The sequence below is a fragment of the Rana temporaria genome, chromosome 6, assembly GCF_905171775.1.
Source record: "Rana temporaria chromosome 6, aRanTem1.1, whole genome shotgun sequence".
In the NCBI taxonomy this organism is placed as follows: domain Eukaryota; kingdom Metazoa; phylum Chordata; class Amphibia; order Anura; family Ranidae; genus Rana; species Rana temporaria.
In genome coordinates this window covers 136,305,139-136,329,871 of record NC_053494.1, presented here as the reverse complement: position 1 = coordinate 136,329,871, position 24,733 = coordinate 136,305,139, and the positions used below count along the sequence as shown (strand labels likewise).

The window sequence follows — 24,733 nt, the reverse complement described above, 5'->3', positions numbered from 1 at the left end:
GACGAATTTTTCATTATTCGGACATTCGGATGCATACGAATTCCCGAATTGCAATATTAATGAATTTACCGAATCCGAACGAACGTTTTCGATTCCGAATCGAAAACCCGCGGACGAAATTCGATCGGAATTCGAATTTTTTTTTTTTTTTCGAATTCCGATCGATTTTCGTCCGCGGGTTTTCGATTTGGAATTCGAAAAAAAAAAAATTTTTTTTTTTTTTAATTCCGATCGAATTTCGTCCGCGGGTTTTCGATTTGGAATTCGAATTTTTTTTTTTTCGAATTCCGATCGAATTTCGAAATGATATTCGAAAAGAGACTATTTGTTGTCGAATCCGGTCGAAATACTTTCGAATTCGACCAGATTTTTCGAAACTCGGTCGAAAACGAACGAGTTCCGAAAACGAATTTAACACATGTAACGAACCTAACTTAACTAAATTAATTAAATAACGAATTAAAACGAAACGAAACAAAATTTTCCCTTTTGCACATGCCTACCCGACATAAACAACGTTTTTTTTAAACTGCGCATGCGCCGTCCCTGGGGGTATCCCAGTGCGCATGCTCGAAATTTAACCGGAACAAGCCAATGCTTACGACGGTGACGTCATTCTACGCAAATTCCTATTCGCGAACGACTTACACAAACAACGTAAAAAATTCAAAATGCGAGGCGGGAACGACGGCCATACTTAACATTGAGTACGCCTCATAACAGTAGCTTTAACTATACGCTGGGAAAAGCCAAACGCAAACGACGTAAAAACAATGCGCCGGCCGGACGTACGTTCATGGATCGCCGTAACTAGCTAATTTGCATACTCAACGCGGAATTCGACGGAAATGCCACCTAGCGGCCGCCGAAAAATTGCAGCTTAGATCCGACGGCGTACTAAGACGTACGTCTGTCGGATCTAGCCGAGATGCCGTCGTATCTTGTTTTGAGGATTCAAAACAAAGATACGACGCGGGAATTTTCAAATTACGCCGGCGTATCAATAGATACGCCGGTGTAATACCTTTGTGGATCTGCCCCAGAATGGCTAAATTGCATAGCTTTCCAGAGTGGAAGGGGTGGTTTGAACTGGAAGGGAAAAAAATGTGCTTCCAGTGGCCCGGATTCAAGAAGCAATTGCGCCTGTGTAACCATAGTTACACAGCGCAATTGCTTACTTGCCCCGGCGTAACGAATGCTCCTGATTCAGGAACCTCGTTACGCCGACTGCAGCCTAAGATATGCGTGGCATAAGGCTCTTATGCCCGCATATCTTAGGCTGCATTCTTGCGATGGCCGCTAGGTGGCGTTCCCGTTGTGCTCAGCGTATAGTATGCAAATTGCATACTAACGCCGATTCACAACGTTACGCGAGCCCTGCGTACGCAGTTTACGTCGTTTCCGTACGGCGTCTTTCACGTAAGGCTGCCCCTGCTATTAGCAGGGGCAGCCAATGTTACGTATACCCGTCGTTCCCGCGTCGCGAAATTTCAAATTTACGTAGTTTGCGTAAGTGATTCGTGAATGGCGCTGGACGCCATTCACGTTCACTTTGAAGCAAATGACGTCCTTGCGACGTCATTTGCCGCAATGCACGTCGGGAAAGTTTCCCGACGGAGCATGCGCTCTACGATCGGCGCGGGAACGTGCCTAATTTAAATGATTCCCGCCCTCTACGGGATCATTTAAATTGCGCGCGCTTACGCCGGGCATTTTGCCGGCGCGCCCACGCAATTTACGGAGCTACTGCTCCGTGAATCAAGGGCAGCGCAGTAAATTTGCGGGGGCGCAGGGCAAAAACTTTGCCCTGCGCCTCCGTAAAAAAAGCGCAAATCTACCTGAATCCGGGCCAGTGTTCCTTTCATTTTTGAGCAATATTTATATATATATTTTTTTTTTAAACCCAGCCAAATGATATATACATAGCTTGGCTCTGACTGGTAAAACCGTGTACAGTATATACATACATAACAATAAATAACCAGTCAATGGCTTATAAGAGACTCCATATGACAACCTCGTATATATGAGTAGCATTTCCAGTGACATATCTGTGGACGCAGCGCTCACTTATCTCCCTCAGCCACGCCCTACAACCAATCCTCTCTGTCTATAGGGCTCTGATTACAGGGGGGCGGTAATAAAAGTTACAATGGGAGGAGCGAATCGCATCGTCACTAATAGGCGGGGCTGATAGGCGGTGTCACGTGCTATGCACTCTTGGTCAGGGTGAAGATTGCGGAGGAAGATGGACGGGGTTCGCTGTGTTTGTGTCTTGCTGTGTCTGCTGACTGCGGCCGCCGCCGCGGATGACACCGGTGAGTATAAAGGAGACTGACGATCGTTGTGTACACGGGAGGCGGAGGACTGTGCCACTTTCCATCCCAAAGGGGGGCACAAAACAAGTTCTGAGACTCTTCTGTTTACTTTGTGATCTCTTCTCCCCCCGCCCCCCCCCGCCCAGTGCTCCTGTCACCCCGACACTGTACACTTCCGTTACTCGGTCTCCTCTGATTACACTCCATGTTCCTGATCGGCCCCCCTCCTCCCATGGTGATCACACACATAGCAACTTGTGATTGATCTCCCTAGTGATCACACAAGCGATTTGTTATTGATGGAAATACTGAACCATGTAACAATACCGATTGAAAGTACAACAATGTATCAAACATATATGTTAATGATTTCCAGCCTGGGACACTTTTTTTCCAGAAAAAAATATTTTTTGCTACAAATTTATATAACATCTCCCAGCCAATATATATTTACATAAAGCGAAGTCCCTGGAGAATAAAATGGTTGCCACTTTTTATGGTGCACAATATTTGCGCAGTGGCTCATGGAATGCAAATCTTCAGGGGGGAATAAAATATTCGCATTCATGGATGATGTACGTTTACTGTGCTGGCTGAGACAGTGACAGTCCCTCTTTATGGTGAGATCTGCGCTCTATTAGACCCCGGGTCTCTCTTGTCCTCAAGTCACCGATCTCGGTAATGTCTAGTAAACCAAGATCAGGACTGACCCGATCCTCGTTGCTTCTGGTTTCCTACACCATGGGGATGATCGGGGAAAAGGCGTTCATCCTTCTCTATGATCAGCTGACCTAACTGCCTCCAGGGGTTCTAATCTCCCGAGTGGGATAGGAGAACCCTCAAAATGTGAGAGGCGTCCCCTTTGGTTCCTCGTAAAAGTGATCAGGTGGCTGTATAGCCGCTCAATACACTATTGTAAAAAGAGCATCACTGGCTGAGGCTGGGTTCACACTACTACACTACTTTCATCCTACTTTGCTCTGCTACATTGGTCCTACATTTATCCTACATTGGTCCTACATCCATCCTACTTTCATGAACAGGATACTACTTTGGTCCGACTTCAATCATATTCAATGGGCCTGAAGTAGGATCAATGTAGGACCAAAAGTAGTACAGGGAGCATTTTCAAAGTCGGACCGACTTGTGTAGGACGCTACAAGACGCTCTCATAGGGAAACATTGAACACAGAGCAAAGTAGGATGAAAGTAGTGTGAACCCAGCCTCAGACAGCTCTCATAGGGAAACATTGATTTTCACACGTCATGCTACATGAGCTCCCAATGTAGGACCGTTGTAGGACAAGTGTGAACCCAGTCTTAAGGACACCAGGATCATGTTTGCAGGTGGAACCCTAATCTTGGTATAACACTTCAACCTAAGGACCTGCAGGTATGTTCTAGGGGTGTGAAGTGGTAGTAACGGCACTTTTTGTAGCTTCATTCAGAGCGCTGTGCTGTGACTCCTGTGTGCATGAATGGGAGTGAGGTTATCACGGCCGGCCATTGAAAAGACCAGAGAGTGGAAGACTGGGTGAAGATGGAAGTGGCGAGAGTGCGCTTCTGTAGGGCTTCATTTAAAGCAGAGTTTCACCCAAAAATTCAACTTCTGCTGTCTGGACACCCCCCCCCCCCCCCAGTGTCACACCTGGCACCTTTCGGGTGGGGCGCAGATCTGTCTAATCCAGGTATTTGCTCCCACTTCCGGGCATAGATACTGGGTATATCTACGCCGTTTCTGACCCCTCCTCTATTAAAAATGTAGATCTCCGCTTTAAGCCAGGGGTCTTCAAACTTTCTAAACAAAGGGCCAGTTTACTGTCCTTTACACACACTATGGACCAGACTGTTGCTAGAGAGTAGGAAATGCATTGGTGTCAGTGGGATTTGGTATTAGTTAGCGGAATAGTGCCAATTGGTACCGAGGGAAAGATTAGTGCTCTTTTATTGTCGGTGGAAGGGCTAGACTCATTGATGTCAGAAATAGTCCCTTATATTTAGGAGGAATAGTGCCCCATCACTGGTGTGAATTGAAGGAATGGTGCCCCATTGTGGGTGCCCAAGGGCTGGATAAAGGCAAGGGCTGCATCTGGACCACGGTTTGTAGATCACTGATTTAACCCCTTATTCACATTGGAGCGACTTGCCATGCAATTTGACAGGTCAAATCACACCCTATTGTTAGCAATGGTACTGTTTAAATCGGTGCGGCGCTGACTTTGTGGTGCCGCATCGTTTTGAAAAAGTAGTTCCTAATTTTGCCGCATTCGGGTGCGACGTGCATAGACTTCTGTGAAAGAAGTTTTACAGATATGTTCAAAGTTGCAGCTGTAGTTGCACTGACATGCGGCTTTGAAATCATGCAATTTCATAGCTGCATTTAATGTAAGTGATGTCTTATGGTTAGTCTGTCATAATGTGCTTTTTTTTGTAGTTTACTACCCCTTTAAGTATGATCATCTACATCACGGGTGTCAAACTCAATTTCATTGTGGGACGCATTGGCATTATGATTGCCCTCAAAAGGGCCGGTTGTATCTAAGATTAGATGTCCAGTGCATCCCCTTACATTTGATATCAAGAGCCCCCCCACCATCAGAAGTTGAGTCCCCCACCCTCCCTTACATCACAGTGCACCCCCTTCCCCTATGCTGCTGCTGGGAAGAAGCTGGATGCATTGCTTGAAAGCAGGAAGTAAGGGTCTGGAGGAGGACCAGAGGAGGGCTGGAGCTCTCCTGCAGCTGCAGGAACTCTCCGGCAGCTGCAGGCGAGGCGCGAGGGCCACATGCAATGGCCTGGGGGGCCGGATTCGGCTTGCGGGCCTTGTATTTGACACCTGTGATCTGTATTGCGATAATCTCTCTGGCTCGCGCAGATATTCAAGTCCTCAGAAGAGATTGACAAACTTCTGCTGTAGCTAATCAATTTGCTAGAAATTAATTTGGAGTTTAGTAAATCACATGGAGGTTCTGTGTTACAATTCTTGGGGGTCCTTCCACATGGGGTCTGTCTGAGCAGCAGGTGATCCATGAGCAGGACAGGTCAGGTTGCGGATCTGTGACCAACTCGTCTTGGATGGACTTGGGTAAGCGAATGTGTAGGGGCACAAGTGTGTTTACATTAACTTACATGGGGCTTCCATTCAGGTCCACCTGAAATGCTGACCTGATCATACCACCCAAGTTTGATCACATTGCATGTGGTCATCTATAGACCTTCAGGTTGGTTATCTGGTGTGAGTTTTGCTCCCATGTTGTGCTGGTTGATTGTCAGGAAATCGCATAAGACCTCTGAGGACAGCAGCATATCTTGGTTGTCTCCACAGTGAAGCACAGGAGACACAGCTAGGTACAATAAGGTGTGTGTGTGTGTGCTTTTCTTTAGTGGCCGTTTCCTGCTGAACCAGCTGATATTTGGCCCATATGTACTGGGGACTGATGCAGATTGTTCCTTGCTGTGCCTTGACTCAGGCATGTGGCCTTCCTGGCTTTCTTTTTTCTTGTAAATTAAGGAAGTAAAGCATTGTTATGCAGTCTCGGTATGCAAAATGATTCTGTACAGATTTGAATAGATTGGACTTGGTTTGCATTGTTTTGAAGGGTCGAGGTTGCCCAACCCTACGTTAGATAGTGAAATGTTGCCTGGTAAGTTATTTTAAATTAATTAGAGTTTAAAGGGTTCCCCTTCTTCTTTTTTTTTTTTTTTTTTTTCTTCTGCAAGAACACCTTTATTCCCTTCATGCTCCAGCCAATTCACTCTGCTTCATCCCAGAAGTCCGCCAGAAATAAGGGGAAGAGCGGGGATATCAAATCCCCCCCCCCCCCCCCCAGACCAGTACACCACCTGTGTGGGCACTGCCATCGCCCACAGAGGGAAGTTCTGTGTGTGCGCGTACATACACTTTTTTTTCTTCTAAAAAGTGTATGTATGCGCGCACACAGAACTTCCCTCAGTGAATTGGCTGGAGCATGAAGGGAATTGGGGTGTTCTTGCACAATAAAAAAAAAAAAAAGGGAACCCTTTAAACTCTAATTCATTTTAAATAACTTACCAGGCAACATTTCCCCATCTAACGCAGGGTTGGGCAACCTCGGCCCTTCAAAAACAATGCAAACCAAGTCCAATCTATTCAAACCTGTACAGAATTAGTTTGCATACCGAGACTGCATAACAATGCTTTACTTCCTTAATTTACAAGAAAAAAGAAAGCCAGGAAGGCCACATGCCTGAGTCAAGGCACAGCAAGAAATAATCTGTATCAGTCCCAAGTACACATGGGCCAAATATCAGCTGCTTCAGCAGGAAACAGCCACTATAGGAGGGGAAAAAAAAAAAAAGGTGAACTAACCCAGCCTTTCAACCAGCGTGCTCTACCAGGTGCCATGGCATCCTGGTAGAGGGGCTGTCAGATAAGAGCACACGCCCGATCCCCAGCCAAACGCCCGATCCCCAGCCAAACGCTACATCAACACTACGGGAGCTCGGTAAGACTTGGAATCCAGAGTCAAAGTGGAAGGGGGGGGGGGGGTTTCTTCCTGTGTGTATGCTCTCTGCCTCCCCCTACAGTATAGTACCTGGCTGTGTGAGTGTAGGTACTGTAATTTTTTTTTTTTTTTTAAAGACTGTGGTTATGGTTAAATGTTTTTAAACCTGACCCCTATTCTTGTACCGTTAGGACTGCTTTTTCAATTGATTTTTTTTTATTGTATTTGGAATATGCACATTTTAACTTCACATACATTTTTAGCGCGACTATATTTTTTCCATTTGACACTGTTTATGTTGCACAGTTAGTCGCAGCTTCTATTTGTTTCACTAATAATTTTTGTCACTCTGTGGTTTACACGTTTTCTTTCTATATTAGCGCAATCCCCCCCCCCCCCCCTTCTTCTTTTTTTTTTTTTTTTTTTTTTTCTTTACCTTGAAATGAATAGGCAAAGTGCCTGAAAAGTGCTTTGGAAGTGGCGCAATACGAGTGCTTTTAACCCCTTCAGTTGCTACCCGGAGTTGAAAAGCGACCCGCTGGCTAAAATGAGCAGTGCTTTACCGCTAACGCAGCTGCCCCAGTGTTAAAGGGGTCTTGGCATTAATGGCACCCCTGCACATCTGCTAAAGAGCCGCATATTTTTCTTCATGTCAGAAACGTGCAATTTTATGAACTTTCTGAGACGCACATGAACCAATGTACCTCCCTACAGCTGTGGCCGCCTGCTTTGTCTGTAGCTCAGATGGTAAAAATCAAGGCTCTGCTGCTCGTGTCTGTGCATTAACATCCTACAGTATGGGAGATGACACCACTGTGGATCTGACTTTGCCCTTCATCTGACTTCCATGAACGGGGATCCGACTTTGAGCCCGACAATACCAGGCACTTTGTGTCTGGTATGACCCTTTAGGGGGAAACTCCACACCAAAAAAACATATGGGGTTCCCCCCTCCAAGAGCATACCAGTGTGGGGTCCCCCAAATCCATACCAGACCCTTATCTGAGCACGCAGCCCAGCAGGTTAGGCAAGGGGATGAGCAAGCGCCCCCCCAAAGCATCTCCTCCCTATGTTGATGAGGACAAGGGCCTCTTCCTGACAACCCTGGCCAGTGGTTAAGCTCCCTGCTTGCAGACCCCATTGGAATCTGGGAGCCCCCTTTAAAAGGGGGGGCCCAGATTACAGCCCCCCACCCTATGTGATTGAGTATGTGGTACATTGTATCCCTACTTTCACCAAAAAAGGTCAAAAGTAAACACTGTACGGTGTACACAGGTTATCATGGTGATTATCTAGACTCCTCGCATATGACGCAGCCATCTGACTGAAGTGAGGACTCTTAACTCCATATGAGGCAGCTACCTGATTGAAGCAAAAATTTGACTGGAGGACATAGAACCCCATTTTTTCACACCAATTCAATCTGTATAAAGGTGCACACCCACACAGTTCACTAATATTTTCCAAAGGAATATATCAGATCCACCTCTGGTCACAATTTATATGAAGAACTTGGACCTCCCTGTACCCAGAGGGGCTACTTGTATATAATATACCAAGTGACATTGATTGGCATAGAACAGACGTCTCTTTATAGAAGGTTATACCCAGAGCCGCCATCAGAGGGGTACAGACAGTACACCTGTAAGGGGCCCCAGATGGCAACCCCCCTTTTATTTTATTTTCTATAAAAAAAAAGTATATTTTTTTTTTTGTCAAATCCCCCCCGCTCAATTTCAGACGGCAGCACCCCCCCCCCCCAGTTCTCTGCTCCAGGGGGCCCATGCCTGAAGCTGTGTAAGGGGCCCCAAAATTCCTGATGGCGGCCCTGGTTATACCTATGTTTTGGACCATCCTGTGACTTTTTGTGTCCTCCGGGGTGGGTTGCCAATTATGGTCTGGGCTCCTGGCCACTTACATGACACAGCATCCACATTTCGTGACCTATTCCTTGTACATGCCTTTCAACAAATTATTCAACAAATTATGCACCTATGTATGACTCCTGAGGAAGCGGACATCAAGTAACCGTGAGACATGTAGAGTTTACATACACTGCGCAACCTACTGGTACTTGTATACATCGTTGGTAGTATATGCCAACGATAAGTTGATTCATGATTGTCACAACTGATATTTTATTGTAAATGTTATGGAATGTTTCCATTTTTGTAATAAAAACTTTTAATTATAATATCGACTGTTTATCAGTTGCACATATGATGCCATTATAGTCCACCATAAGCCTCCCTTTTCTCTACAATACTGTACACATTTTCTAATCCCTTCTCTGCTCTCCTGCTCTTCTCTCCTGGCAATGTCTTCTCCCTCTGCTGGTTCTTTTCCTCTGTCCGCTATCCTCTGCCAGGCCTACTCTGTCCACTATCATCTGCCAGGCCTACTCTGTCCGCTATCTTCTCCCTCTGTTCTTCCTCCAGTGTTGATTCAATGCTCTAGTAAAGTTGGCCCAATTTTTTTTTTTTTTTTTGTATGATGTTACACTGTGAGAATCGTGATCTTTGAGTGCCCCTCGAAGTCTGTCTGCTGCATATGAGGATGAGATGCTCTCCTGTAAAAGCTACATACAGGCAAGAATGGTGAATTGCTAAGCGGGTTAATCTTGCTGGGAAGTTGGTATAACTCTTACCGCGTGATTCTGAATGGCCCGTTTGCTGCTTTTTCTCTGGAGTCAGTTATTCCCAGTGGCGGAGTAGTTATGTTGGAAACACTTAGTGCAAAACAAACACGAAGGATTGTTTATTCTGTACTCTGATTTACAAGCTGTAAAGCTGACCTCATTAACCTGAGATAGACGGCCCAGGAGCAAAGTGTGCCACATGTCGTCCCTCCCATACAAATGCTTCAGTCTCATGTCATTCTGACATGCCACATAAATCCTCACACTGAGTGTTTCATCAGTCAGATATGAGAATTTAGTGTTGTCACAAGTATGTTTATTACCACTTGTATGCAACTCCTACATGCTATGCTGCGCTAGTAATTATACTTGTATAGTCTGTAATAAAAGGCACCTGGAGAACTTGTCAGCTTACAAAACGGTGACACAATAGTTATCTAATATCAAAAGGTTCAGCCTTTTAGTTAAATGAGCTTTGTTTTATGTAAAAGCTTCTGCTTTATGCATATCAATAGGATTAGAGCGCACAGTAATCGGAGAACCTGTCAAGCTGCAAATCTGCAAGTCATATTAGATCACTTGTGTTAAAGTGGCTGTAAAGGTTTAATTGTTTAAAAAAAAAAAAACATGCCATACTTCCACTGTGCTGTTTGTTTTGCAGAGTGGCCCGATCCTCGTCTTGGGTCCCTCAGCAGCTGTCTCAGCTCCTCTCCACAATAGCTAACCCCCCCCCCCCCTCTTGGAAGCTCTCTCCCAAGGGGGTTAGCTTGCGGGCACGCTCCCGTGTGATACAGTCGGCGGCTATAGCCGCAGAGTGTATCACCCGGCCCCCAGGTTTGCCACGTCATTGATGGACAGCAGGGGGAGCCAGTGGCTGCGCTGCATTAATCGTCCAATGAAGAGCCGGGGGAAAGCAACGTGGGATCGTGCTCATGGAGATTCGAGACTCGGGCAAGTAAAATGGGGGACTGTGTGGCAAGTGCAAAGTGGTGTTTCACCTTAATGCATAGGATGCATTAAGGCAGGGTTTGACAAATTTGCTTGGAATCTAGGAGCCAAATAAAAAGTTAGGAGCCAGAAAATGCGCCCGCCCCGACGAGCTTGCGCACAGAAGCGAACACATAAGTGAGTAGCGCCCGCATATGTAAACGGTGTTCAAACCACACGTGAGGTATCGCCGCGATCGTTAGAGCGAAAGCAATAATTCTAGCTCTAGACCTCCTCTGTAACTCAAAACATGCAACCTGTAGATTTTTTTAAACGTCTCCTATGGAGATTTTAAAGGGTAAAAGTTTGTCAGCATTCCACGAGCAGATGCAACTTTGAAGTGTGACATGTTGGGTATCAATTTACTCGACGTAACATTATCTTTCACAATATAAAAAAAATTGGGATAACTTTACTGTTTTTTTTTTTTTTTAATTCAAAAAGTGTGTTTTTTTTTTTTCCCCCAAAAAAAGTGTGCTTGTAAGACCGCTGCGCAAATACGGTGTGACAGAGTATTGCAACGATCGCCATTTTATTCTCTAGGGTGTTAGAATAAAAAATATATATGTTTGGGGGTTCTAATTCGAGGGAAGGAGCTGGCAGTGAAAATTGTGAAAAATGACACATAATTGCTGCAATGCCAATGTAATGGCAACGGCCACCACCAGATGGCGCCAGCACACAGAAGCTTCCGAAGAGCTTGGGACTTCACAAGGCCGCGGCCTCAATTACCGGCTGTCGCGCATTGGGGGAGGTGGGGCCTCACAGTGACACAGGACGCGCGATCGCTAATTGAGGCTGCAGCCTCAATTACTGGCGGACGCCAGGTCACAATGTCTTGTCGCCAATGCGACCTGGCGCCTGGATATTGTCGACCCCTGCATTAAGGTGAAAACACAAAGCTTTACAACCCCTATATAGGTGTAAGCTCTAAGGCCTTCATACTCGGCAGGGCCAGCCCAAGACATTGTGCTGGCTGGGCCCAGGAATGAAATGCTGCCCTCCAAAAAAAATCATGCCCAATAAAAGGCCCCCACATTCAATATTTTAAATCATCACTAAAATTAAATGTTTCTGAAAATCTGATTAAAAATGCCATTTAAAAAAAAAGCTATAACTTTTGCAAAAAACAATCAGTATACTATTTTTTTTGGGGGGGGGGATAAAAAAAAGCACAAAAAATAAAAACCGTAGTGATCAAATACCACCAAAAGTAATCTCTCATTGGGGGGGGTACATCAATTTTGTTTGGGTATAAATTTAGCGGTGCTGTATTGCAAAAAAATGGCCTGGTCATTAAGGGGGCAAATCTTCTTAGGGCTGAAGTGGTTAATCAGGGCTGGGCAAGTCCCTCTCAGGCTCTCATACAGCTTGTGATGTGTGACAGTGTACTTGCATTATTAGGACTCCTGCAGACAATGCTGCTATGGGGAACTCGCTTGTGGCAGAATGGATAGTATGAGGGTCAATGCCGATCCTCCAGAACATGGACACAGTGACAGGCAACACCACAGGCAGCGGCAGGTGGACTGTGGTCAGCTCACATTCGGGCGCGGGCAGCTCTCTTCAGATGTAAGAGACCACTTTGTAAGGGGGGGGGGTCACTGGTCTGAAGCCTAAAAAAAGGATCATTTTCTGTCCTGTGTACTTGAGATCATCATCCATTTTTCTGCAGTAAAGCTTGCTTTTTGCTGCATGAAAAATGTGTCAAGTAATAGAACTTGTGTGGCTGGCTCAAATTTGTGCACTGAGGTTTGATTTGAAACCTAAAAAAGCTAGAGGTGGACCGATATGGGTTTTTCTCTGGCCGATGCCGATATTTTTGAAATCGGGGCGGCCGATGGCCGATATATGTTGCCGATTTTTGTGGCCGATATTTTAGGCCGATGTTTGTTTTTGTTTTATTTTTTCCATCGTCTCCGAAAATCTAGGGTGGTGAGGTTATTGTTTAGGGTGGAGAGATGGGGTGCTGCCGATCAGTGTCACCTCATTAGTGCCCACAGTTCAGCCCGTCAGTACCACCTCATCAGTGCCCACCAGTGCAGTCTATCGGTGTCCATCAGTGCCACCTCATAATTATTAAAGAAAACAAAATACAATCTTAGTCTTTTTATAGAAGGGGGTACAGCAACCTCCTGTACACCCTTTCCTCTACAGCAAACTCTGTACCCCCCTGCTCCAGACACCTCTGTACAGGGCTTGGGTGGGGATGCATTGTGGAGAGGGTTGGATGGTGCTGGGAATGCGTTGTGGAGAGGGATGGATGGTGCTGTGGGTGGGGATGCATTGTGGAGAGGGATGGACGGTGGTGGGTGGGGATGCGTTGTGGAGAGGGGTGGCTGGGGATGCATTGTGGAGAGGGATGGATGGTGCTGGGTGTGGGTAGGATTGCATTGTGGAGAGGGGTAGGTGGGGATGCGTTGTGGAGAGGGATGGTTGTGGGTGGGGGGATGCGTTGTGGAGGTATGATGCTGGGGATGTGTTGTGGAGAGAGATGGATGAGTAGTGCTGGGCGTGGGTGGGGATGCGTTGTGGAAAAAGATGGATGGTGCTGGGCGTGGGTAGGAATGCGTTGTGGAGAAAGATGGATGGTGCTGGGCGTGGGTAGGAATGCGTTGTGGAGAGGGATGGATGGTGCTGGGCAAGGGTAGGATTGCATTGTGGAGAGGGGTGGCTGGGGATGCATTGTGGAGAGGGATGGATGGTGCTGGGCAAGGGTAGGATTGCATTGTGGAGAGGGGTGGGTGGGGATGCGTTGTGGAGAGGGATGGATGGTGCTGGGTGGGGATGCGTTATGGAAAAATGGATGGTGCTGGGCGTGGGTAGGGATGCGTTGTGGAGAGGGATGGATTGTGCTGGGTGTGGGTAGGATTGCATTGTGGAGAGGGGTAGGTGGGGATGCGTTGTGGAGAGGGATGGTTGTGGGTGGGGGATGCGTTGTGGAGGTATGATGCTGGGGATGTGTTGTGGAGAGAGATGGATGAGTAGTGCTGGGCGTGGGTGGGGATGCGTTGTGGAAAAAGATGGATGGTGCTGGGCGTGGGTAGGAATGCGTTGCGGAGAAAGATGGATGGTGCTGGGCGTGGGTAGGAATGCGTTGTGGAGAGGGATGGATGGTGCTGGGCTTTTTTTTTTTTTTTTTTTTTTCTTCTTCTTCTTCTTACCTTTTCTGATTGTTGTAGCTATCTATTCTATAAGCATTTCTTTTAACTTGATTATCATTCTTTTTCAGCATGCTCCCTGATGTCCAACACGACTTGTGAAACTTGTTTGAAGAATGTTAAGGTAAGGACAATGCAGTGCTATCTGGCTGGAACAGCATATGGATAGTTGCTTAAAGAGTTGTTGGCTCTTTAGTCAAATGTCATAAAATCTGCGCCTTCCTAATGCAGTCAGCAGCATACACTACAGGGTTTTTCTTGTTGCACCCTGTAGGTTTATCTTCTCCTGGCAGTAGGTCTGTTGTGTTTACACTTGTGCCGCTGTCCAGGAAAAAGTGGCAGTTGGACGAGTTTGGAAAACATATTACACTGAGGTGCTTATAATAAAATTTTATTTTTATGCATGAAGTAGATTTAAAGTCTCCTCCAGCATACACTCCTACATTCCAGTAATGTGACTGTTTGTATCCCTAGGTGGTCACTTGGCATAGTCTCTCCAGTCTTTTTCCAAGTGCTGGGTCTTGGGGCCACTAGTTTGGCCAGTGGGGATGACTTGATTTGGCATGAATGCAAGACAATCATTCATCCTGGCACAATGGTACCTTGCCAAGAATCTATGCTGAACTATAGATATAGAAGATGGTAGATATGTCTCTTTTGCAAGTAACTTGCATGCTCGTTTCTGCAATTAAATATGCCTGCAGTTAGTAATGTTTTCAGTTTCATTAAACCGGAATGAAACGCATTGCTTTAATATTTGCCAAAATCATTACATTCGAGGTATGACTTTGGTGATTTTCACCATTGCCAGCGTATTTGCCAGTTCTCAGCCAAACGTTTAAGCCCTAAAATGGCTGATGTTGTAGCTGATCACATGCAGCACCATGACCGATCTAAATGGGAGATGACGCCACCCTTGGCTGTAAAGGATGGAAGAGTTTGGTTATGCTTTAAGGGTTTGTAAAGGATTTTTTTTTTCATCTTAATAGCTTCCTTTACCTTAATGCTGTTTTCATGTCCTCATTGTTCATTTTTGCTCTCAAGTTGCTATAATTCTTCTCTGATCTCCACACTTCCTGGTTGTCTGTTTCCTGATAACCACAGTACTGGGAGCTTTCTCTGTGGTCACTAATCAAGGAGTTGTGATTACTGTGTGTATAAAACCCCTCGGCACCAATCGGTTTAGTTTTCCAAACCATCACTGCCCTGTATTGACTCTGTGGCTCTGTACATCACAGAAGCAGGAAACAACATGCAAAAACGAAACTAGAAACTGCAGGTACATTATATGATTGATTTTTAATCATTTTTAAAAGGAATTTGTTAACTATTATGTCTCTATACCCTGTAAACAGTCATTTCAGCAAAACAAATGTTTTCCTTTACAATGCCTTTAAGGCTGGGATCACACTGCTGTACTGAGCGGCACACAGTAGGGGGGTTCAGTGCGTCCCTGTTTTGTCCAATTTCTGGCTGAGTTTGACCTGAAATTGACCAGGAGACGCACAGGACTCCAGTGCAACAGCCGAAGCTGCGTGAACTGGCTCCGTTGAGTCGGTCACCTGACATGCCAATTGGATCCAGGGAAACCCGCATCAGTGTGAAGCCAGCTTAACTTTCACATTAGCTAGTTTGCTTGAGCCAGGTGTGCTGGGAGAGCTGTATAGACTGCATGTAGCCTCAGCTACATACAGTAGACAGCATTTGGTCTAGTTGGGCACAAACATCCCATTCCAAACATTTTGGGCCAAATGGTGCTTTTTGTACTTTATTCTATGGTACAAGAATTTTTGTGACCTTGGTAAACTCTCTTTGGGTTCGATCTGAGATTGGCATACAAAAAAGACGACCATTCATCCCATAATCTCATTGTGTACCAGGCATTAAACCATCTGCAACACAATCGTGTGAATCTTGCTGTCTCCTACATGTCTGACTGTGTCAAGTTGCACCACAGCAAGACCTATTTCTGATAATTTAATGCATTTTATGAGCAGCCTAGTGTGACAACCATGGCTCCTTCCATAAATAGTGGAGTAAGCTTAGCCACCATAGGATAGGAAGGAAGTGTTAGTCACAGAATAATTAAGGTGGAGAAGCTGAAAGAGCCAACGCAGCCACCATGTGAGAACTGGTAAGCTGTAATGTATTTACATGGTTAGCTATGCTTTTAACATACAGGTGCATCTCGAAAAATGTAAATATCAAAAGTTAATTTCAGGAATTCAATTAAAGTGACTCATATTTTTATTTAAATTAATTACAAGCATAATATGCATTAATTTATGCAAAAGAAACCCTGATCAAATATTGAGTGCATCCTATACTGTACATGGATACGCCTCGTTTAACGACTTGCCAACAGCAACTCTAACTTGCGACCAGCTCTCCCCACCTGAAAGATGCACTATACATCATTGTATTGTACAGTACAGCAGGGGTCGACAAAATTGGGCGCCAGGTTGCAATTGCGACAAATTGTGACCTGGCGGCCTGTAATTGAGGCTGCGGCCTCAATTACCGGCCGCCGCGATTGCGCTGCGTGGGAGGTGAGGGAGGCACAGGATCCTGTGTCTCAGTGCTCCCCCCGCCACGCTAAAGCGGCGGGCCCGCGATGGCCGGTAATTGAGGCCGCGGCCTTGTGAAGTCCCAAGCTCTTCCTTCTGTGAGCTGGCGCCATCTGGTGGTGGCCGTTGGCATCACAAGTTAAACAACTGTTCTAATGTGTAATCGTTCACTATTTTCACTGCCATCTCCTTCCCTCTAAGTAGAACCCCCAAACATAATAAAAAAATATACATACATACATTTTTTTTTTTTTTTTATTCTAACACCCTAGAGAATACAATGATCGTTATAATACTTTCTGTTACGCCGTATTTGCGCAGCGGTCTTACAAGCGCACTTTTTTTGGGGGGGGGGGGAAATACACTTTTTTAAATTAAAAAATAAGACCAGTAAAGTTATCACAATTTTTTTTTTTTTTTTTTTTTTTTTTTTTTTTTTTTTATTGTAAAAGATAATGTTGCGCCGAGTAAATTGATACCCAACATGTCATGCTTCAAAATTGCGTCCGCTCGTGGAATACCGACAAACTTTTACCCTTCAAAATCTCCATAGGCGACGCTTAAAAAAAATTCTACAGGTTGCATGTTTTGATTTACAGAGAAGGTCTAGAGCTAGAATTATTGCTCTCGCTCTAACGATCGTGGCGATACCTCACGTGTGGTTTGAATACCATTTACATATGCGGAGCGCTACTCGCGTATATGTTCGCTTCTGCGCGCAAGCTCGACGGGGCGCGTTTTCTGGCTCCTAACTTTTTTAGCTGGCTCCTAAATTCCAAGCGAATTTGTCAAACCCTGCAGTACAGAGTTTTCAATTGTTTTAATTTGCACAAGTACAAAACAATATTGAGTTGGAATTGTGTGTATTTTCAAAAGTACAGTAGTTAAAAATGCTTAAAATATTAATTACTTGTGACTCCATTTTAACAACAATTTGTTTCCCGACGATCTCATGAGGCTGCATTGCCCCAAACCCTCTGTGTGGACAGTGCTGATTGGCTCTGTGCTAATCACATGCACCCTCCCCCAAAAAAAAATTGATGTTGGCTTACTGAAAAGTACAGGTACTGCTGACTTAACAACCTGGTCGTTAAGTCGGGCGTACCTGTACTTGTCAGTAAGCCAAAATTTCTGTTTTTTTTTTGTTTTTGGGCAGGGTGCATGTGATCAGCACTGTCCACACAAGAGGGTTTGGGGCAATGCAGCCTCATGAACTAGACGGGAGAATAACTCCAAGCTTTAACCAAATGCTGAAAAATCACGAGACTGCTATATACTGCTGATTAGAAGGTATTTAGCCGTTCATATTTACGCGAAAAAATTGCATTTCAGTGTACTGTTGAACCGATATAGCGAATGCGGGGCCGTGGGTTTAGTAACACTTTAAGCTTGATTGTTTTTTTTTTTTTTTACTTTCACTTTAATATTTGTCTACGGAAACTACAGCTATGGGATTGCACTTGTTCCTCTTGCCTTACAGATATTTATCTGTACCCTTGTGACAATACTAGTTTGCATTGTAAGCGTAATTTCTGTAACTGGAAAATCCAGTTATTGTCTTGCGCCCATGAACTGAAACCCCTATTCATTCACCTGGGGGGAAAAAGTGTCTATATAAAAAAAAAAACACACTAGACAGGTTTTTAAAGTAATTTTATTAGGCAGCTCCGGGGGTCTTCTGACTTCAGGGGTCTCTTCCGACTTCTTCGGCGTCTTCCCCGTGCTCTCCGGTTCTTTTACCACTCTCCGGTGCCTTCTGCCGGGCTCCTCTATCTTCTGCCAGCTCTTTTACTAGCGTTGGCCCTGTCTTCTCTGTCTTCCTTTCTTCCGATGTTGACACAATGCTCTTTCCCACTGTAATGCCCAAAGCACCCGCCCCTCATGTTGAGGGCATGCAGCCTGGTATGGCTCAGGAGAGGGGTGGGGCGCTTGCTTGTACTCACCCCCCTTTCCTGACCGGCCAGTCTGGTGCTCGGATAAAAGTCTGGTATAGAGGGGGGGTTAGTTGGGTTCCCCTTAAAAACCATACCAGACCCAAGGGCCCGGTATGCCCAGGCCTAGCATTCCCCCTATTTATTGGGATTGAAGTCGTACTTCAAGTCGTGGGGTAAAGTCGGATCCACAGTCGTATGACTGTCTTGTCCAATTTGCTGCTGCTGCAAAATCGTGCGTCTTTGGAGTAGCACAAGTGTGAACAGGGTCTAAGGGGGAACACAGGCAGCAATAAAAGCCTTACAAGGGTTCGAACCCCTCTCTACTCTAACATGCAAAACATTTTGGTAGAATTTAACAGTGCACAATGAGTTTTTTTAAACTGCCCATACAATGATCAACATTTAGCGTGCGCAAACTAGGCTTTTTTTGAGATTATCATTTTATTTTTTTCATCGATCAGCCGCTGGTCAGTTTATTCTCACAGTGGTGGGTGCTGCTGTCATAGTGGCTGGAGTACTTAAAGGGTCACTAAAGGAAAAAAAATTTTTTTTTTTTTGCTGAAATGACTGTTTACAGAGTATAGAGACATTTAACTGATTCCTTTTAAAAACTATTAAAAATAGATAAAATTCAATCATATAATGAACCTGCAGTTTCACTTTAGTTTTTAAACTGGTTTCATGTTTCTGTGAACTAGAGACCCACAGAACAAAAACAAACAAATCCAGGGCAGGGTTTTGTTTTTAAAATGAATCTGGTTCTGAGGAGTTTTAGACACACAGCTTAGACCACAGTGAAAAGCTGCCATGAGATTTTTCATAAGGAGCCAGACAAGCAGGAAGTGTGGAGATCACAGCAGAATTACAGCTACTTCAAAGCAAAAACCAACAATGAGGACATGAAACCAGGACTGCAGTAAGGTAAAGGAAGCTATTTAGCTTAAAAAAAAAAATCCTTTAGTGATCCTTTAATCTACCTGTGTGTGGATTGAGGGGTTTTTCCTGGCTGGGTGAAAAAAAACTGTATGGCCAGCTTTACGCCTTTTTACAGTAACCTTGAAACTGATGTGATTTAAAGAGGAAGTGCAGCCTGCTCACATAATTGTAATAAAAACATCTTTGCCATTCTGAAGCTTCCCTCCAACCACTTTGCATATTTTATATATACTATGATTCTGTACTTGCCAAAAAATGCTGCAGAAATCTCCCTCGACTGAGTCTGGCTGCAACCATTTTACCTGAATCTGCTGCCTGTTCACTTCCTGGATTTGCACATATTCAGCCCTGCAGCTCTCATGGGCCCTCTTATGACTGGAACGCATCCAGATTGCATGTCTATGATGTGAACTGGCAAAACCATTCTGTTACTGGTCTGGAGAATTGGCAGATTTAACGCTGAGCTCCAACAAGAACGGGTAAGCTTTGCTTGTTTTGCCACATTTAAGGGGGGGGCTGTGGGAGTGGGTACCTGGTTTTTGACAAAAGTAGAACTTTAGGCAAATAACTTATTTTTTTGGTTGGAATAAGGGATGGTTTATAACCCAAGTTTTGTGTGTGTGTGTTTTATGAAGATGGTAAACGGGACAAGTAGGAGATTCACCCCAACAGGTGTAATAATCCCTCTCCACTCTATCAAAACAACGTTTTTTGCCTTTTTAGTTATACTTTTTAAATGTTAATAAACCCACAACAGTAAAATCGGTCTATATGCAGTAAGGCATGCTTGTTATACTCACTGTGAAGCCTAAGGGGATATATCTTGTCTTCTCTAATCCTCCCATTTTTAGGCTTCATTTCCACTGGCGTTTTTACAGCCACTGTTAGCCTTTTTTACAGCTTAAAAACGCCTAACCATGTTTGTTTTGTAAAAAAAAAAAAAAATTTTTTTTGTGCAGCTTTAAAAATGCGTTTTTGAGTGTTTTTGAGTTTTTTAACGTCTGGCGTTTACAGCTCTACTCTGGAGCTTCAGAACGCCCTGGTCCCGCGTTTTTTTTACAGCTCAAAAACGTCTATGCCACTTGCAGCTCAAAAACGCCTATGTGGGAATGAAGCCATAGAATAACATGGACAGGCGTTTTTAAGCTGTAAATGACGCTCAGAAACGTGGCTGTAAAAACGCCAGTGGAAATGAGGCCTTATTTTTATTTATTTTTACACTGTCCCAATCCATCTTTGAGAGGGTGCATGTGATCAGCACAGAGCCAGGCAGCACTGTCCAGACAGCGGGTCAGGTGATGCGCATCAACTGTTTTAAGAGGAAGGATCTTCTCCTAATAAGCTTTAACCAGTGCTTGGCTGGACTGAGCACTTTATTTCTTTTTTTTTTTTTTTTTTCTTTACTAATAGCTTTTCCCTGTTCTGTGTACTGTGGGAGATCCGATATAGTGAATGCAGACTGCTGCAACTGCGCAACAGTTTTCTGGCTCCATCCTAGCTACCCACTTTTTGTTCTCCGATCTGCCGCTTGGCATTCTTTTACAATTAAATATAGATCAGATCGCATTGTGCTACTTTATCTGGTATTCTGTTATTGCAGATCTTTAGTGAGTAATCTTTCTGGATGGTCAGTTCAACCCCACCCTGTGTTGTAATGTGTACGTCTAATTCCCCCATATTAGTAGTCCTTTCCATGACGTAGCTAGGTCATGCTGTGATTGTGATAATGGAACTGTACACAGTGATTGCTGGAATAATGTTGGCTGGTTATCTACATTAGTGAATATTTCCGTGTGTGTGTGTGTGTGTTTTCTTTTTTTCTTCTGTAGAGCGACATGCCAGTTACCTTTTTTTGATTGTATGGCTATTTCTAGGTGTTCTTGACATGGACAGTGGTTATGAATATTTGTTCATTACTGTGGGAAGAAATCTCATAATGCCAATGAAGATGTTGTAGATGCCAGCTCTCGTTAATCGAGGTATCCAAGATGCAACCGCCAGATCGGTATCCACCAGCTAGAGAAAAAGAAAAAAAGTGAGGGCGCACCGACCTAGTGCATTACCACTAATATTTTATTAAAAACAGAATAAAAACAATGGTCTTACTCACAATGAGAGCTGAAATGAGCGCTTTTCAGACAGCTGGCACCTGCCAGTGAAACCAGACATATAGATGGCTTGCGCGTTTCTGGGGCGTACCCCCTTCCTCAGAGCTTAGGTGGTGATGGCTCTCTCCTGTGTGTCCTCTGTTTATATATGTGTGCAGGGAGGACCCCATCTCAGGTGGCCATCGATTAGCCGGCCCCGCCCCTGTTAGCCCACCACACCCGGAACGCAGTAGGCACCTGCACTTTCTGGTTGCGATACAGCGTACGTTCCAAAAGGTGCACAGGACGACTAGGGGCATCCAATCCATTGGCATGCCCACTGTCTGCGGCTCCACCGCCCCTCCCATCCACCTCCCTTCTCCTCTCCCCTCAAAATCGTAATAAACTTTTATCGCAGCCGGTCCAGTAGAGGTGGCCTATGAGGACATCTTTTGGATATATAAAAGGGGTGAGTTGCCACGGTATTCTCCTTTTTGGTCATTACATTCTGATTTACCTTCTAGGGAGTGAGATTGTGGGAGATCCATCCCTGTGGGCAGGTGTGGTGGGCTACAAGGGGCGGGGGCGGCTAATCGATGGCCACCTGAGATGGGGCCCTCCCTACGCACATGTTGATGTAGATCTGGTAATACGATTAAGCAAGGTGACATAATTATGTTGAAATAAGTTGGTGAGAAGATGTAAAATTCCTAAATATTTTAACATGGATGATTGCCAAGTAAAGGGAAATGGTTTCAAGGTTTCTGCCTCGCATATATAGGCCGCAAAATATTCAGTTTTTCAGATGTATTTCTATTTAACTTTAAATTCCTGTGTTGAACTAAGCAAATTTGGAAGAGTAATCCTTGGTAGTTGAACATAAAAGAAACCCCTTGTTGGCATATGCAGATAATTTTATGTTCCTTTTTACACCATGTATGTTTGGATTCATCCGTACAGTCGAAAGGGTTCTAAAATCGAAAATATAATTGGTGACAATTGGCATCCCTGACACGTTTTTAAGAGTGTATCGCTTAATAAACCATTAACCTTTACACAGGCAGTCGGTTGTGTATATAAAGATGCAATTCAGTGAAACCTTTTTGGGCCTAATCCCAGAAACTTCCAAGTTATCAGGTATTCCCAGGCCACCCTGTCTAACGCTGGTCGAAACATGGGCGTCCGCTGAACTTTTTTCAGGGGGGGGGGGGGGGCATGGAAAGGTTTGAGAAACCTGATGCAACTATCAAGCAACTAGCAACTTTGAATAACAATATCATAAAAAATGGAGGGCCCCCCCCAAGGAAATAACAACCCCCAGGATCACTGCCAGTTTCTGTAATAACAATCTCCAGCTTTGCTGTCAGTTTCCGCAATAAAAATTGCCAGCATTGGTGTCAGTAGCAACAACAATAACCCCCCACATCGGTGCAGATTTCTAGAATAAAAACTTCAGCATCTGTACCAATGTACATAATAATGACCCTCGGCACTGGTGTCAGTTTCCGCACTAAAAACTCCCAGCATTTGGTGTAATGTTTCTGCAATAATTGCCCCCAGCATAGATGGGAGGATATCGGGTTAGACACTTCCTAATGACTCAGTCCCTAGGAACAGTAATGGATAATGGCCAACAGGCCCTCTTACCAGACCTGGTGAAATCGCAACAGTGATCCCTCTGGCTGGATGTTCGCTCACTCTGGGTTGACTAGTCGGTAGTGTAGTGTAGCGTGCCTGTACCCTGGCAGCGGCTCGGTCTTTCTCCCTCTCTGGTCGTGGGAGTACAGCGGGGCTCCCTATCTGGTAGTGTGGGTACAGCTGGGCTCTCTGGTGGTGCGGGTACAGCATGACTCCCTCTCTGGTTGGTGTGGATACAGCATGGCTCTCTGGTGCGGGTACACCGTGGCTCGCTGGCTTCCCCCCAGCATGAGCACAGTATTTATTTTCCTCTTGTAACCCCCTCCCCCCCCAGCAGAGTGCTTGCATGTTGGGGGCTTTAGCATGGTGTCTGTGGACACGCTGGGGCCACCACTCTTAAGGGACTACATTTCCCATGCTGCCCTCAGTCCCCAGAATCTTCTGATTGGCCCTCTGCTGTGGCAAATGTCACAGCGCCGCTGCTCCATTTACCAGAGAACTCGGCAGCGGCGCTGTGACAGGGAGAGGCGAGCCGCGGGCTGGCTGTACTCTATATCGCCCCCTCCCCCTCTCTGTCAGCTGGAGCTAAAAGAGAGAGCATCTCTAATTAATTGGATTCGCCGTCCTGCGGCCTTGCTTCCTGCCCGCTGTTTTTCTCCCTGCGGATCATGGCAGTGGTTTCTGGGGGGGGGGGGGGCAAGCGCCCTCCCTTGCCCTATGGAGCGGACGCCCATGGGTCGAAAGTAACAAGGGTGAGCTGGGAGTTCTGATATTGGGCGGAAGTCTTTTCTGCTGTCGTCCCCCTCTGTTCTTCCGATGTTGACTCTCCTGCTCTAATGCTGGGTGCATACTAATATGAATGGTAGTCATTGGAAATCGTAGGTTACTACTTGGGACTGCAAATTTGTATGTCAAATCGTACAAGTGTGAAAGGACCCTCAGATGTAGAGCAACTACACTTGCAATGCACAGACTATTTGCCTTTAGTAAATCGACCCCTTTGTGTCTGTGACGGTGTAATCTATGCAGGAGTAGCATGGTTATCCTAGTGCATGAAGGCTGTTATGCTATAGCATATCTCCTTGTCTTTATAACAGGTTGGTGTTCTGTAGTGTCCTTAAATATCAAAATCATTAGATTGTAAACTCTTAAAAGCAGGGCCCTCCTAACGCTCTTGTATATCTCCTTAGTTTAATGCAATAACTTTTTTAAGTTGCTTATTTTAATGTTAAAATGCAAATACAAAGACTTGCAATAAACTGTGTGTGTGTGTGTGTGTGTGTGTGTGTGTGTGTGTGTGTGTGTTAGCTCAATCTGTGATGGTGCTAAATTCTAGGTATAGATGTTTTATTGCATAGTTGCATTGGTCCCACTTGGACCAGTGTTAAGTATGCATGTTCCATGCCTGGCTGAGGGTGGAGATCAAGCCAGCATTTCATCTCTCCACCTTGTCCAATCCAGAGAATGCCTTTCATTGAGAAAAATGCAAGGTATGCTGTTGAAGCCCTCACTGAATGATGGACTTCCTGCGTTTAGTATGCAGCAGGGCAGCACCCCAAGCTAGACTAATGTAACTGCAAAAATATATCCTTTGGAATTTTAATTATTTTTTTTCCTCCCATTCTAATTCTTTGATTTTCCGATTGAGACCGCATTCACACCTGAGCGTTTTCAGTTCATAAAACGCTCATCAAGTTCCAAAACGCCCAACAAGCAAAAGCCCCTGTTTTTAGCTTCATGCGACAGAACGCTCGGGTGTAAAGTACATTGGCTTCTTTTTAGGCAGATTACAGGAGTTTTACTGCTTTTTACATTGGTGACCCTTGGACCTCAAAACGCCTGTACAAAAACTGTGCCCTATATTCCTTAAACTATTCGCTCAGGTGTGAATGCAGCCTCAAGAATGCCGGGAGGGTGTGGATAGCCACAGCTTGGGTTACATTCGGTTTATTAAGAACCGGCAGACATTCCCCCAGTGTATGG

General features: G+C 45.0%; 1 protein-coding gene across 1 annotated transcript in view; it reads left to right on the top strand.

The window, feature by feature from the left end:
• Window positions 1-2,169: 2,169 nt before the first annotated feature.
• The window catches only part of LOC120943847 (PTTG1 interacting protein), a 43,064-nt gene continuing 20,500 nt past the window's right edge, over window positions 2,170-24,733 (top strand). Inside the window, exons 1-2 of the mRNA XM_040357418.1 lie at window positions 2,170-2,318; window positions 13,660-13,712. Coding sequence (XP_040213352.1) covers window positions 2,249-2,318; window positions 13,660-13,712 — 123 coding nt within the window. The 5' untranslated portion in view covers window positions 2,170-2,248. The remainder of the gene's footprint in view (window positions 2,319-13,659; window positions 13,713-24,733) is intronic.